The sequence below is a fragment of the Stigmatopora nigra genome, chromosome 2 (genome assembly GCF_051989575.1).
Source record: "Stigmatopora nigra isolate UIUO_SnigA chromosome 2, RoL_Snig_1.1, whole genome shotgun sequence".
Taxonomy (NCBI): domain Eukaryota; kingdom Metazoa; phylum Chordata; class Actinopteri; order Syngnathiformes; family Syngnathidae; genus Stigmatopora; species Stigmatopora nigra.
Window position 1 is genome coordinate 12,984,490 of NC_135509.1, and position 13,374 is coordinate 12,997,863.

General features: G+C 38.6%; 2 protein-coding genes across 4 annotated transcripts; both read right to left on the reverse strand.

Moving 5' to 3' along the window:
• Window positions 1-7: 7 nt before the first annotated feature.
• On the reverse strand, window positions 8-4,649 carry tph1a (tryptophan hydroxylase 1 (tryptophan 5-monooxygenase) a). 3 transcript variants are annotated; one of them, XM_077736179.1, is made up of 11 exons: window positions 4,438-4,649; window positions 2,700-2,831; window positions 2,356-2,539; window positions 2,187-2,287; window positions 2,057-2,124; window positions 1,788-1,984; window positions 1,577-1,712; window positions 1,377-1,503; window positions 1,205-1,300; window positions 998-1,131; window positions 8-907 (listed from the first exon to the last, which is right to left on the reverse strand). In XM_077736179.1, the coding sequence occupies exons 1-11, from the start codon at window positions 4,525-4,527 to the stop codon at window positions 733-735; spliced, it is 1,440 nt and encodes a 479-aa protein (XP_077592305.1). In that variant the 5' UTR covers window positions 4,528-4,649; the 3' UTR covers window positions 8-732. The 3 variants fall into 3 exon arrangements, with proteins under 3 accessions (XP_077592305.1, XP_077592313.1, XP_077592321.1); XM_077736187.1 differs by lacking the exon at window positions 4,438-4,649 and adding an exon at window positions 3,877-4,033; XM_077736195.1 differs by lacking the exon at window positions 4,438-4,649 and adding an exon at window positions 3,547-3,600.
• A 3,954-nt stretch (window positions 4,650-8,603) lies between these two features.
• saal1 (serum amyloid A-like 1) lies at window positions 8,604-12,380 on the reverse strand. The gene is made up of 13 exons (XM_077710306.1): window positions 12,224-12,380; window positions 11,675-11,871; window positions 11,491-11,589; window positions 11,189-11,272; window positions 11,015-11,094; window positions 10,882-10,941; window positions 10,692-10,807; window positions 10,372-10,534; window positions 10,051-10,133; window positions 9,749-9,934; window positions 9,480-9,637; window positions 9,326-9,418; window positions 8,604-8,950 (listed from the first exon to the last, which is right to left on the reverse strand). The coding sequence occupies exons 1-13, from the start codon at window positions 12,225-12,227 to the stop codon at window positions 8,873-8,875; spliced, it is 1,401 nt and encodes a 466-aa protein (XP_077566432.1). The 5' UTR covers window positions 12,228-12,380; the 3' UTR covers window positions 8,604-8,872.
• Between the last annotated feature and the right edge of the window lie 994 nt (window positions 12,381-13,374).

Below are 13,374 nucleotides of genomic sequence, written 5' to 3' on the forward strand. Positions count from 1 at the left end.
AAAAATGCCAATACTGTTCATTTAATACAGTAAAATGAATACAAATATACAATGGAGTTATAGATCTAACAGACAATCCAAACTGCAACCTCATACCTGATTAAAAGTACACTCCTAACAAATATTTGCATAAATATCATAGATATATTGTATTAAGTTATCCTGTTTATTGATCTGTATAAAAATATGTTTGATTTTACCAGTGGTGTAGTTGTACCTATTTTATCCTTAGGTGTTAGAATAAATTTGGGGTGGGGGGAAAAAAAGTGAGAATGTCATCATAATATCAGAAATACTTTCAGAACATTGGTAGTATAGTTTCCCTCAATAATATGCATGAAAAAAATAACATCATATATACACAATAAGAATACAAAGGTACATTTTATATTTAATCATTGACGTGAGGACAATTCATTGGATCATGGAACAAAGCAATACAAAAAAAGCATTACGAGATCATGTACGACAACAGGTTGGACAACAAGAGTGACAAGATTTTTGTTTTTCCACAAAAGAACAGTTTGCAGGATGAAATTAGGCCAATTAGGTGAGTTTGTGAGATTTACTAATATCATACATTGTCTTAGGACGACTCAGAAGGTGACAAAATGGTGTTTTTGCCCAAATTAGAGCAAATTCCTTGCAATGACAAAGATGATACACAGGCAGCATATCTAAAGCAGTACTTGTGGGTGTGACACAGATGGGCTGCAAGCGAGATTCTAAATTTCAGATTCCAAGCTGCTTGTTGAGGCGGTTCAGAGCATCGCCCACGATATCGAGCTCATGTCTCAGTTCTTCCACAACGCTGTTGATGCTGGGGGTGTCTTTAAGGACATCCACACTCTGGGTGTAAGGATTATAACGTACTGTGAAGGGACGCTTGATGGTCTTGGCAAACTCCCTGGAAGAAATAAGATAACATTGGGTGTCATCATTGCATCTGTTTTCAAATGTACTTGAATGAAGAATTGAAAAGAGAGATTATGTTTACCTCATCTTGACTTTGGCCTCCTCAAAGCTGTCCGAAACAAAGTAAACATCCTGAAATGTTGTAATGATGCATTCTTGTTTGGATGTTACTTTGGGGTCAAATGGCATGATCTTTGATTTTCCAGAAAGTGCATGCTGCAACAGAAAAAAAGGCTTTTCAGAATGTATCTGATTGTTGGGATTCATTTAGTGCACAGTTTGTTTTTACCTTAAGCTCACTGATGGATGACAGCAATCCAGCCCCATATGCCCTTAACTGTCCTTCTTGTTTGCATAGGCCAAACTCCACCGTGAAGAAATAACACTGACACCAACCAAAGAAATGTCACTAAAATAGATTCAACACTGGATGAATTGCAGACTTCAGCAAGTTAACTCACTGTGGCCAATTTCTGAACAGAATCGTCCGAGGCGCCCAGTGACGCCAAGCCGATCTCCTGAGAAAACTGTGCAAAACTGGGTTCAGCCAGCAGAGGGACATGACCCAGCAGCTCGTGGCACGTGTCTCTAGGTAACAGCAAGGTAGTTTTGCATGAATAACTGCTTTCTTTTTCCCATTTGCGTGCTGTCTAATACTCACGGCTCAGGGGTGTACAAAGGGTCAGAGCTGTGGCGCACATACTGGGTGCAGTGGAAAACACGGAAGGCCAATCCGGCCAGGAAGTCACGAGGCGACAAATAACCAGCCACGGGCCTGATGGTAAACCCTGTGCGTTCTGAAGAACAAAAACTTTTTTGAAATAGACAATTCAAACTTAATACATGTCATATCCAGATTAAATGAAGCCCACCTCTGAGAAAGCGAGAGACATCTTCCAACTGGGGAATGTTGTCTTCTCGACATTCACAGTATTTGGACAGCAGCGGCAAGTTCTTTAAGTACTCTCTACATGCGTGGCTTGGGTACAACTTGTTGAGCTCTCTGTACACAACACCCCATGTCTTCACTTCCTCCTCTGTAAATTCTATGCGAGGTATTGGCTCGCCGCTGTAGAATGCAGGAAATCCAGTTTGGTATAAAAAAAAAAAAACATCCATAATGTTCCTAAAATCAGCTTACTGTCTGTAGGCCATTGCGAGATCAGCAAAATACTTTCTTCTTTTGCGGTAGACATTGTCTTTGAAACCCTGATGGAAAAAAAATCCATGAGGACTGGTGAAGAGAATTTGACAAGAGAACTCGGTCTTACCGGATGGTCAGCATCCAAATCCGATCCATACATCAAGACACGATTAGCACAATTATCCAGGTCGGATATTTTCTTTGGGAACCACGGTACCTTATGCATATCTGAGAATAGAGTTGTGTGAATTAGAAAAATAGGATAACAACACACATTATGAAAGATGCTTTCTTACCTTCCTCCTGTAGACAGGAATTATCGAGTGGCTCCATTTCCACCACGTTCACGTGCTTGCGCAGGAGCTGGATGATTTCATTGAGTTGTTCGTGGTTGCTGTCACAGTCCACATAGATTTCAAACTCTGAGTTGCGTCTTTTGGATTTCCTGGACTCGATGTGCACGAGGTTGACATGATTTTGCTGGAACAGATCATGAGAATCAACTTTGGTCATGACACCTTGCAGTTAAAATAGGATTAAAATGAGGTGTCAATGGGACAAAAAAATACTGCGCAAGTATGAAATGAACTATATAGACGCACGGCAGTGTGTTACAGTTAAACAATTAAATTGTCCTTACTTGGAAGAGTTTCAGTGCCTTTACAAGTCCTCCTACTTCATTCTTGAGGGAAAAGATAATTGTTGCTCTGCCTTTCTCTGGCGTATTCTTCTCAGTGTTTTCTTCTATTTTTGTGAACGTTGATTTGTTTATCTGAAAACAGTAGTCATCCGTAATTACATTAGGAGCAATCATAAAAGATTCAATAGTCAACTCTTTAATTTCAGCAGAGTTATACATTATTTACTTTCCTACTCTATTTTTGTTTTTCTCTTCCCAGGTCACCATTGCAAAAGAGAAGCGTTTTTAATCTCATTTTACCTTGTAAAATAAAATGTAATACTATTACAACTACTAATTCATTCACTGCCATGTATAGTATTTTGTATTTACATATTTTTAACACCCAATAAATTCAGATTATTTATCGAGTTGTATACTATATCAGTAAAAAATACCGGTTTTCTTCAGTAATTGATGCTTGAATAAAATGCGGTTCCCCTAACCTTCTTAAATAATTAACAATTTCCACTTTGTTTGACTACATTTAAAAAGATGCAATTGAATAAGCAGCACATTACTTGGAACTTAACCATAGTACTTCTACAACTACAAAAAAATTAATAGCATTTGACAGAAATGTCCAATGTAACTGAACTGTGAACATTTCGAATCTATTTTCTTAAATAACTAACACAAAACATATTCTCTGAATAGTCTACATCTAACTCAGCGATTATTGAATAATTAAATACCTCCAAAGCACAATCCATCACCTATTCGCATCTAACCATCCACAAATCCCAGCAATATCTTTCAAAATAAATCTTCATCACACCCTTTTTATCAAATCACTTCAATTGCGTACCTGCATGCCAATAACAGCCAATGTTAAGTATGTCAATGCCTCAGCCAGACAGAGAAAGTGTGCACGCAATCTGAGATTAATGTCACGAGACTTCCATTTCAGAACCTTGGACAGTTACCTCGCGTTGACGCACGTATGCTCACGCACGGGAACATTCTTTTTAATCCTTCTAAAGTAACCATTGACATACTGGTATCAAATAAAAAATAATATAACCTATCAAAAACAACATTAAGATCGCACTAAAATTCAAAGAAATGTAAATTGGAAAGATTGTTCTCAAATAATGCGCATTTTCCCACAAGTTGTTTGCCCTAAGGTGCCCCCTACCATATTTCGTCTTTCAAGTGTAGCACAGACCACCCGAGTGAGAATTTTTCGGTGGATCCATATCTGTGCGCCCCCTGAAAACATCACTGGATCAGTCTGCTCAGGGTCAACTCTTTGCGACTTGGTTTAACCAAGATGAACTTGTTTCTGTTTCCTCGAAAGGCTTTACAGCAATCGCATTTAGAGTAGCGGAAAGCCTATTATTAACCCTTAGTGGACTGAAATCTCAGCATCAGTACGTTTTCCCACCCAATGTTTGTTCCTTACAAACACCTTTATATATTACATACTTGATGAAAGCTTCACTAACAACAGATGGATTTAGGTTCAACTATTCATGAACCAATTCATCTTATTGTAAAACCTATGTTGAAAAAAGCCACTATATAATTTGCAAGAATATTCTAAATAATTTATCTCTAAATAAAAAATGTCATACCATTTGGGGTAAATTACTCTCCACAAGCAACATTTTTTTTGGGGAAAAAATCTTTTTTAGTCAGAGAAATAAATATCACTGCAGTTTTGTTTATATGTGAAAATTAGTCAAAAAAACATTACCTCATTGTTAAGTAGTTTTTCTTCATAAGCAATGTTGATGGAGTCAAACGATCTCCCCCTTCGAGGTCCGTCGATCCTGTTGGAGTACATTTCAAATAGCAGCTAGGTTTTCTTCCCCCACCTCTACTTTACCTATACAGTGGTTGAAGGTGGATTATCTATGTCACCCCTTCTATGTAAAGTAGAATGTGTAACCCTGAGGAGCAACCCGCATTGCTATTTAACTACCGAGAAAAAAAGGAGGGGTCTTAGGAGAGCAATAATCTCAGGGACAGCAGCAAATGAAAAAGAGCAACATCACTTGCGTAATTTGGGTAGAGGGGGATGATCATCTTTAATTTAAGGACTATCACAAAGCCATGATTGCGGTGGGGTAAAACACTTGACACAGTTGAGAAGTCATTTTAAAGGAATAATTATACAAATGGACAAAAATCACAGTGAGATCAAATATGTTAAAGAATAGATTGTTATTGTTGTCTTAAAACCTGTGTTTTACTCCTGTTGTTTAACCAAGGAGGTCAATGTTTAAGAGGATTTTAAGTGCGGACCACCTGTTTTCATTGTGCAATCATCCAGGGTTTGCAACCCCCCTTCTCCCTTCTAAAATCCATTACTCTGCCTTGTAAGCAGCTCCGGGTTTGGGTGCACATGACCACATAATCTACATGTTTTGCTTTCTCCAACACACTGAGTGTTTTAATGAGATCAAGACATTAGCTTAAGTGAAAAAGGCCAATTACAATGAGTGAAAGACTTAAGAAACTTAAAGCTGCACGGCCACTCTCAGCTGGATGAGCCCATGTGATAACTACTGTGGTGGGCTGTATCTGTAGTGGTGGTGGTGGTACATGTGGACGATACACATGCTGCCTTTCTCAGGTGGTCCTGGCCTGTGTCACCCGTGACAGGGAAAGCTAGTTTACACAATCGAGGAGGAAGCGAAGCCAACTTCCTCTTATCACAAGCTGAAGCCAAGTGAGCACCTACTGTAATATATGATATTTAATGCAAAGAGCAGTCAAAAAATGCATCGCTGTGTGGGATCAATGGTGTTTTGTCAAGCAAATCTCATTTAATTGTGCTTCTTCATGTTCTTTCATGGTCTGATCTTGCTTGTATTATCTTAGAGTTGCTTTAAGAGAAGCTATGAACTGAGTTTTGGAGAGAATCCAAAATTCACTTCCATGATAGTAAGAATAAGATTCCATCAAGAGATTGGTTAATCCTGATGTTATTTTAAAAGTTCATGGTAAACCTTTTAGATTTATTAAGAAGAGAACTACTTTCTCAGGTGGTATGTCACGTCGCAGACGTGTCTGAGCACCAGCCTGTCCCAGTTCTGTACTTTAATCAGGGAGGATTTACTCAATGTCTGAGCATCAAGCTGCAAGAGATTTAAATGGCTAATCTTATTTAAAATCCTGTCGAACACATTCATTCCAAATTGAAATCTCACTATATGTGACTGGACATTTGAAAGCACAGTAATACACCTATCATTCAACCGTTAGATCTCAGCAGAGATTTTACTTTCTGTGAATGCCAATTTGATGGATTTGCATAAAAATAGGAAGACATTTGGATGTTAAATAAGAAATACACACAAAATCTAAAATCATTTTCATATAAAAAAATACTGGATGCTTTTGTAATTTGGAGTAAAATAATGTATGAATGAATGGTTTGCTTACGTGCCCGTCCTTCCGTCTCCTTAATTATCTCCAATTCTTTCACTGCCCAGCAAACAGCGACATAATGCTACTTGGTGACAAGCGTCGGAGCACACAAAGAAAACAGCAGAGCTCTACATGTAAACACCTGCCACATTTACAACGGAAACAACACACACAATTACACATTCAGGGCACCAGATTAATAGCAACTAAAGATCATCATATTATGAAAAGTTTAATGCAAATGTTTTTAATGAGGTAAGTGTATCATACTATATTTTCCTTTTTATTTTATTTTTTTAAGTCAAGGGTCAAAATGAATGAACACTACATGTTGAAACTCGAATAATTTGATTTTAAATTTTCACAATGTATTGGGTCAGAATGATCAACTAACTCATCCACTTCATTGTCTAGTCATGTCAAGGATCACAATGAGTTAATATTCATCCGCTTTTATAGATTTACTGGAGGCATTAAATTAAATCATGTGAAAACATATTGTGTGATACAATGGATATTAAAACGAACAAAGAAAGATGCATGTCCAAATGGGGAAACGTAAGCCTGTGTGATTTAAGTACATATTCCCATTTATCCGCATCCAACTAGAAATGTCAGCTTTTTCGTTAAGAAAACCTAAAAAAAAAAAGACATTTCAGTCCCACGTCACAAGAGCGAGGAGGAGGCCAGAGAAGGCAGCGGACAAGCTAAAGGGGGCTTTGATTACGTCCAAAAGCATCATGCTTCATTATGAGCATGCCTTGACCAGGTGCTTGTGAATAGGCAAGGCCTCGGAATCAAAGCACACATGACACTGCTGACGTGTTCTTTCTCCCTTCATTATTCCTCCTGCGTAGCAGGCATCACGTTTACCTGTCCTTCTACTTGGTCAACATGCGACTCAGGACATTATACAGAAATCCAACATCTAACAAACCATTGCATTTAAGTAAACCTTTTAAACTAATTCAATCAGTGCCAAAAGATGAGTTTTTTTGCACTCACACAAGACCCTTTTTAAAGTTTTTTTGTTAAGTTTCTCCATAAAAATGGGTCTACCTATATATAAGCATTTTTTTGTTGTTGTTGAGTGAAAGTAAAAAATAGATCAACGTTTAAACTGATTGTTCACTACTATCAGTTTACTATATAAATATATATTTATACTTTTAGCAACACGGAGTAGGACTGTGGGAGTCAATTTTAGTTTGTGACATGAATAAAAAGAATCTATGTATTAATTAATATGCTCGCAAGGAGTTCAAGTGCATGACCACCCTCCAACTGTCAAAGTCACGTGGAATGTACGTAGAGTTAAGTTAAAAGTTAAATTTAAAACAAGATATAAATAAAAGATTGGACTGAAATGTCAAGCAATGCAAAAGAACAGAGTGGGCGGCTGTGAAAAGTTAATAACTGACATTAGAAATCAGCATCAGTTCGACAGCCTTGCACGGATCAGCACCTTGATGTTGTCAGCGCAGCGTCGGCTCATATCGCGCAGCGCCCAAGACTGGCATGCGGCCGATCAAATTTGGCGGGGCAGCAGGAAGCATCTGTGCTTCACCCTCATCTTTGTGACGTGACTCGCCCGAGAGTGTCACCCGAGGGCGCTGCGCCCGCTGGAGTGCGAGTCACTAGCCCGTAGCCTTCTTTAAAGGCCACCCGTGTTTCAATCCGAATCAGCCCATGCCTTCCTTATGCAAACAAAGACGACCTAACAGATGTCCCGCTCATCGATGTGCACTACGAGCCGAGTTCAAGCTCTGCTTATACCACCGTGAGAGAAGTGAATTCGCAAGCCTGGGCGTTTCTGTGTCCCTGCTTACATGCTTGCCATCTCCAGATTTCCATTAGAAAGAGTGTTCTACATATCAATCCAAGCTTTAATTAAAAAGCTGCTATATTCACAGGGCCCTCGTAAGCACACTAGTAATATGTAGGCCAGTTTGTTCTTCGACACAAGTGGAGGAAATTTTGCATTTGGAAAGCAAATGAGCTCATTGTTGCCAGGCATGAGCCTTTCATCCGACGTTATTGTCCTTACTGAGTGACTGTCACCCTCAACATCAACACTTGATGTTGCCATTAGTATTAGCACCATTACTCATATGCTTGGAGAGATGACTCAGTCAGTAAAGGTTCCCTGGAGGCCATTTTGTATGTATGAAAAGAAATATAGAGGTTTAAAAGTTTTTAGCGTATATTTTTTCCTCCCATGTGTTCTTACATATTATTTAAAGAGTTTCTGGCAGATTTAACTTGCCTCCAACTGTCAAATGCACTCATCAGTGACTTCATTGGGTAGAGAAAGGTTAAAAAAAGCAACAGGTGTTGACTGACAATGTCGGTTGTATGTGTTCCTTTCATTTTTAATCAACTGCATTAAGGCAGGTATATGCATCTGATTAATTGCTGTGCTCATCTAGGGACAGAAATATTGCTGTGCTAATTGTCACCATGAAAAAGATATGAATGACAAATATATATACCAAAAAGACAGCACTTTTAATCATAAAAATGATCAGAAAATACAAAAATAGCCTTTACGCAACAATGAAAACAAAATGGAAATACTACAAATAACTATGTCCATTTGTCAGTAATGAAAGCCGATCATGGATAGACGGATAGAGAGAGTTCTGTGGTGGAAAGCTAAGTATTTGGACAAGGGCAGGTCTGGAGGGGGGACAGAGGCTTTGAGGAAAAAGTGGGAATTGTCCAAGCGATGGCTGAACACTGACCTGCGGCGGCCATCAAACAGGAAACTCTTTCCTAACTTTGTCAGCCAACTCAGGATTCGTTTCAGACAACGTGAGCAGCAGGTGCTGAAACTAAGAAATGGAAGGAAAGATTGATCACATGACACAAACTGTCAATGTTGTTTTAAGAACCTGCGGTTAGAATGTTGCAAGACCAAATTGATTTAGTGTTACAAAATGGACTAGAATTCAAAACTATTTATATTTTGTAAGTTGTTGAGTAACTAATGCTCAGCTAACGCCATTAGTTTTCATATAGTTTTAGATTTGCTTTTCAAGTAAATGACTTGACCTCTGGATGAACTGTTTGCCAGTAATAAGGCTAAAGCTTGTGTGCAAATTCAGGTTACAGCGCTCCCATAGTTATATAACTCAACTGCATATCTGTGTTTTAATTAAGCAAATATGACGTTTATGCAAAAAAAAAAAAAAAAAAAATTCACTTACTGATGTTTGATAATTGGGAAGTAAACACCCAAAAGCTGTGAGAACATTCTTCTCACTCAGATGGCCTCTTTTTACTAAGGCTGCAACAGTATCCTGCAAAAAGCCAATATATAATAAATCCCTCCAAGTCTCACTGACGATATTTCAACATTACCTTGGAGATCTGACAACATATATCTGACAGAAATTCGCTTGTGATCTCTGATAAAGTCTGAAGCTGCTCATCTTGGCCATTATCCTTTTTAGAAGATAAAGCCCTATGTTCATCCTGGGACTGTATCACCTGCAAAATGCTCTCAACAAGAGAAAGACCTCAAAAAGAAAATAAAAACAGCAATTAGTCCAACCTTTACTCCATAACAACTTATTGTGGGGAAAAATACAGTATATTTGATCAGTTGTCGCATATGTGATGATATTTACTTATAACATCTTTGCTTCCCCAGTGTTCCTGGAGTCCATAAAGTGCTTGTAAGACAGAAAAGGCTTGTATCAAAGTGCCTTTTTGCTCCTGCAGAATAACTTCAAGATCATTTGGTTGGCAAAGGTCTTCAGAAACAACCTTATTCACAAAATTCCACACGTCTTTCCCTGGACCTTCCTTTGAAGCTGGATGTAACATAAGTGACACATTTTATAATGGCTTCTCAATGTAGTACATTAACTGGTAACTAGTGGCCATCAGCTGAAGACAAATGACTTATAAAAGCACTTAGCCTACTTACCAAACATTTCAATGCCCTCATTTACTGTTGTTAAGAGTTGCATCACATGAAGGTAAACCTCCAATCCATTTGGATTATCTGATCTGTGAATATAAATCAATTTAAAAGCACGATTACAAATGAAAACACTCCCATACATTTGTAGGATGTGCATCCGAAATTCTGGAAGATATTTAGTGACATTTTTAAGGAATCAATTCATTGAGAAGATGTCTAATATTGTGGGTAGTTGGCATTAGAGCAATAATATGATAATAAATAGTATTCTCGAAAAGAATGAGTCCAACAATATTAATTGGGCTCTAAGTTGGTGACTCGTACCTAAGCTGCTTGGCAGCCTCAAGAAGGCATGGGGCTAAATCCAGACAGCTGTCACCATCATTGTCCTCTTCATTAGTGCGAGCCGTGATCCAGGTTTTCATCAGCTCTTCATCAAGGTCAAACAACTTGTCAATGAGCTCGCCCACTTTCTCCAGCAAATCGGCTACAAAAACAGACACAAAGAGTTGCTGAAGGACAGAATCTTGCGTAACCACATTTCAAATACAGATTCACTCTTCAAACTGGAAAATATGTGTACAGCAGACACGGCATTATGTAAACTTGCTCAAATGGATGAACAAGGAGATAAAGCAATGTACTGTTGGTTGAACTGGACATGATGAACAGGAGATTGGAACGGAGAGACGTCTGATGTCGAATTCGCTCAAGCCAAAGAGAACTGACATCATTTTGGGAGAGACAAGTCAGAATCAACCTGCAGATATCACAAGAGAAAATTTAGACTTAGCTGAGCCCTTCATGGCTCCCTCACAAAAATGCACATACAACCTGCTAATCTCAAGAAGTGTTGGCGGATCTGTATCCCCAAACAGAAGCAACAGCACAGCCCTGTGGAGAAACGTCATTACATTATTTTTTAAAAATGACAACTTCAAATGTTATCTCCAATAATATTTTTTACCCTAGGTCTTCATTTTGGCTAAGAGTCAAACAAGATGAAGGAAAGCAAGCCATGTTTCCAAGTATTCCTACACAAATTTCCTAAGGAAGACCAGCAGAGCTTTAATACGTTGTGCGAGCTCCTAAATGACAGTAAAAATACTACTCAGTTGAAGAGATATATATCAGCACTCACTGTCAAACGTGGGTTACTAGATTTGGCGATGACTCCAAGAAGAATATCAGGAGCTTTAAACTCCTGCAGGAAACCAGCCACATCCTGCATAGTGTAAATAAAGAATCATTACAATAATAAAAGAAAGAAAACCACATTGATGCAGCAGATTTTCAGGCTCCAAATTACAAAATCCAGTCCAAACTGGGAACATACATTTGTACTGAACTCACATTGGATCCAATTAAAAATAAATCATTTGAAATCCAGCCTTTACCACATAAAGGTCAATGAACTTTGCTGATGAAACATGAAGCACACACCTTATCCATTGCCATATCCCAAACTCGACACAGATCATCTTCCTCATCATCAGTCAGCTCCATCTGACCTTCTGAGTCGCTGGAAGTTTTGCTGACCATCTGATGGGCAGATTCACCAGGAAAACAAATTGTAAATCTTAAGATCCTAACATCATTCACACTCAACTAACAAAAGTCTGGACACCTGAATGAGACGAGTCAATGTGGTGAAAAGCCAGTGTTTGCTATATACAGTGTCTCCAATAGCATCAGCATCTTCAACCTCATCTCCATCGGATGCGTCAGGAGGAGGTGATGGGTTACGTTCCAAATCTGGGGAGAGATCTCTATGTTGTGGGCTTATTTCATTTGCAATATCTTCAGTGCCTTCTTTACTGCAATCTGAAATTACAAAAGAAATTAAGTACGTGTTTAGTATTCTTGGAGACAACAGTAACACAATGACTACACTATGTTGTGGCAAACACTATTTTGGTTCATATTTTATTCACATTATCAAACTAAACGGTGCACAATCTTAGTAGATCACCTATTTTGTTAGAGGTGCAAAGATTTAGAGGTAAAGTGGGAGATTTTTTTCTTTAATATATTTGCGATCATTATTAAAATGTGTAAAGTAAGATGTGACTGTTAAGCTCCATTTAGAATGAATAACAAGGCGCTCCAGAACTTGAGCTACAGACATCTAGCCGTTTTCCGGGTGCGTGTCCACGATATAATGCTTTTGACTCACCCATTTTTATTCAATAGAAATATTGATGATCATCACGTGCAGCATCGGGATCAAAAGTGACACATTTTGCTGAATTCTTATTCAGTGTTGAACAGTGGACGCATGTGCAGTTTTAGACCAACAGCTTTGCTTTCTTCCTCGTTTGTCTTGCTCACAGTGTAACTAGATAGCGCCGTCTACCGATGTTAAAGGAATCACAATGTCTCATCTCATTTTCTGAACCGCTTTACCCTCATTGGGGTCGCAGGGGGTGCTGGAGCCTATCCCAGCTGACTCTTGGCCAGAGGCGGGGGACACCCTGAATTGGTGGCCAGCCAACCGCAGGGCACAAGGTGACGGGCGACCATTCACACCCATACCTAGAGGCAATTTAGAGTGTCCAACGGATCTTGAGCAGAATGTGATACCCAAAATTTTTAAAGCGTTGTGATAAAGATAAAGTCTCCAAGCCAATGCTTAGAAGCTAATCCTAATGTAAACATGAGAAATTGCAAAGTCAGGAATTGTCCACACACTCATCAAAATTGATGTTCGGAAATGTTGTACGTCCACTGTCCTCCCTTGGTCAACACAACGAAAGATGTCCGTCTCTACACATGTCCTCATCATAAAGCTGTCCTGTGGTGGGAGTAGGCTGAAACCCTGTTTACACTTGGAGGAGCTTCCGAGAAATGATGATTTGGGAGCGTGCAAAATAACTATATATATTTTTTAAAAAGTAATAAAATATAAAAACACAAGTAAACACCACAGGCTAAGTCTACGTTTGTGCTGTATTTAGAAAATGTATGTCCAATCAATTTCCACTGAGTGTTGAAATGGGCTAGATTTTTGTCATCGATGGTTTAATTTGTTAAATATACTTGTTACAACATTACCAAAGTTATTGATCTCTTTCCTCAATTTCAGCATTGAGAATGGTAATATGCCAAAATGAATGTGGGTTCAATGTAAAAACTGCAGTTCTGGTTCATCTTTACCGTTCAAACTGCAGACACTGAATTAAAAATTCTTCGCATTCAGAATAAAATTTCCCAAATAAAATTCGAAATAATACACTAACTTCTTCTCACACACTATATTAGGCATCCAAATGACTTCACTGTCAATCAGGTCAAACAGGAGGTAACTGAACTGACGCAGGTTGTGTT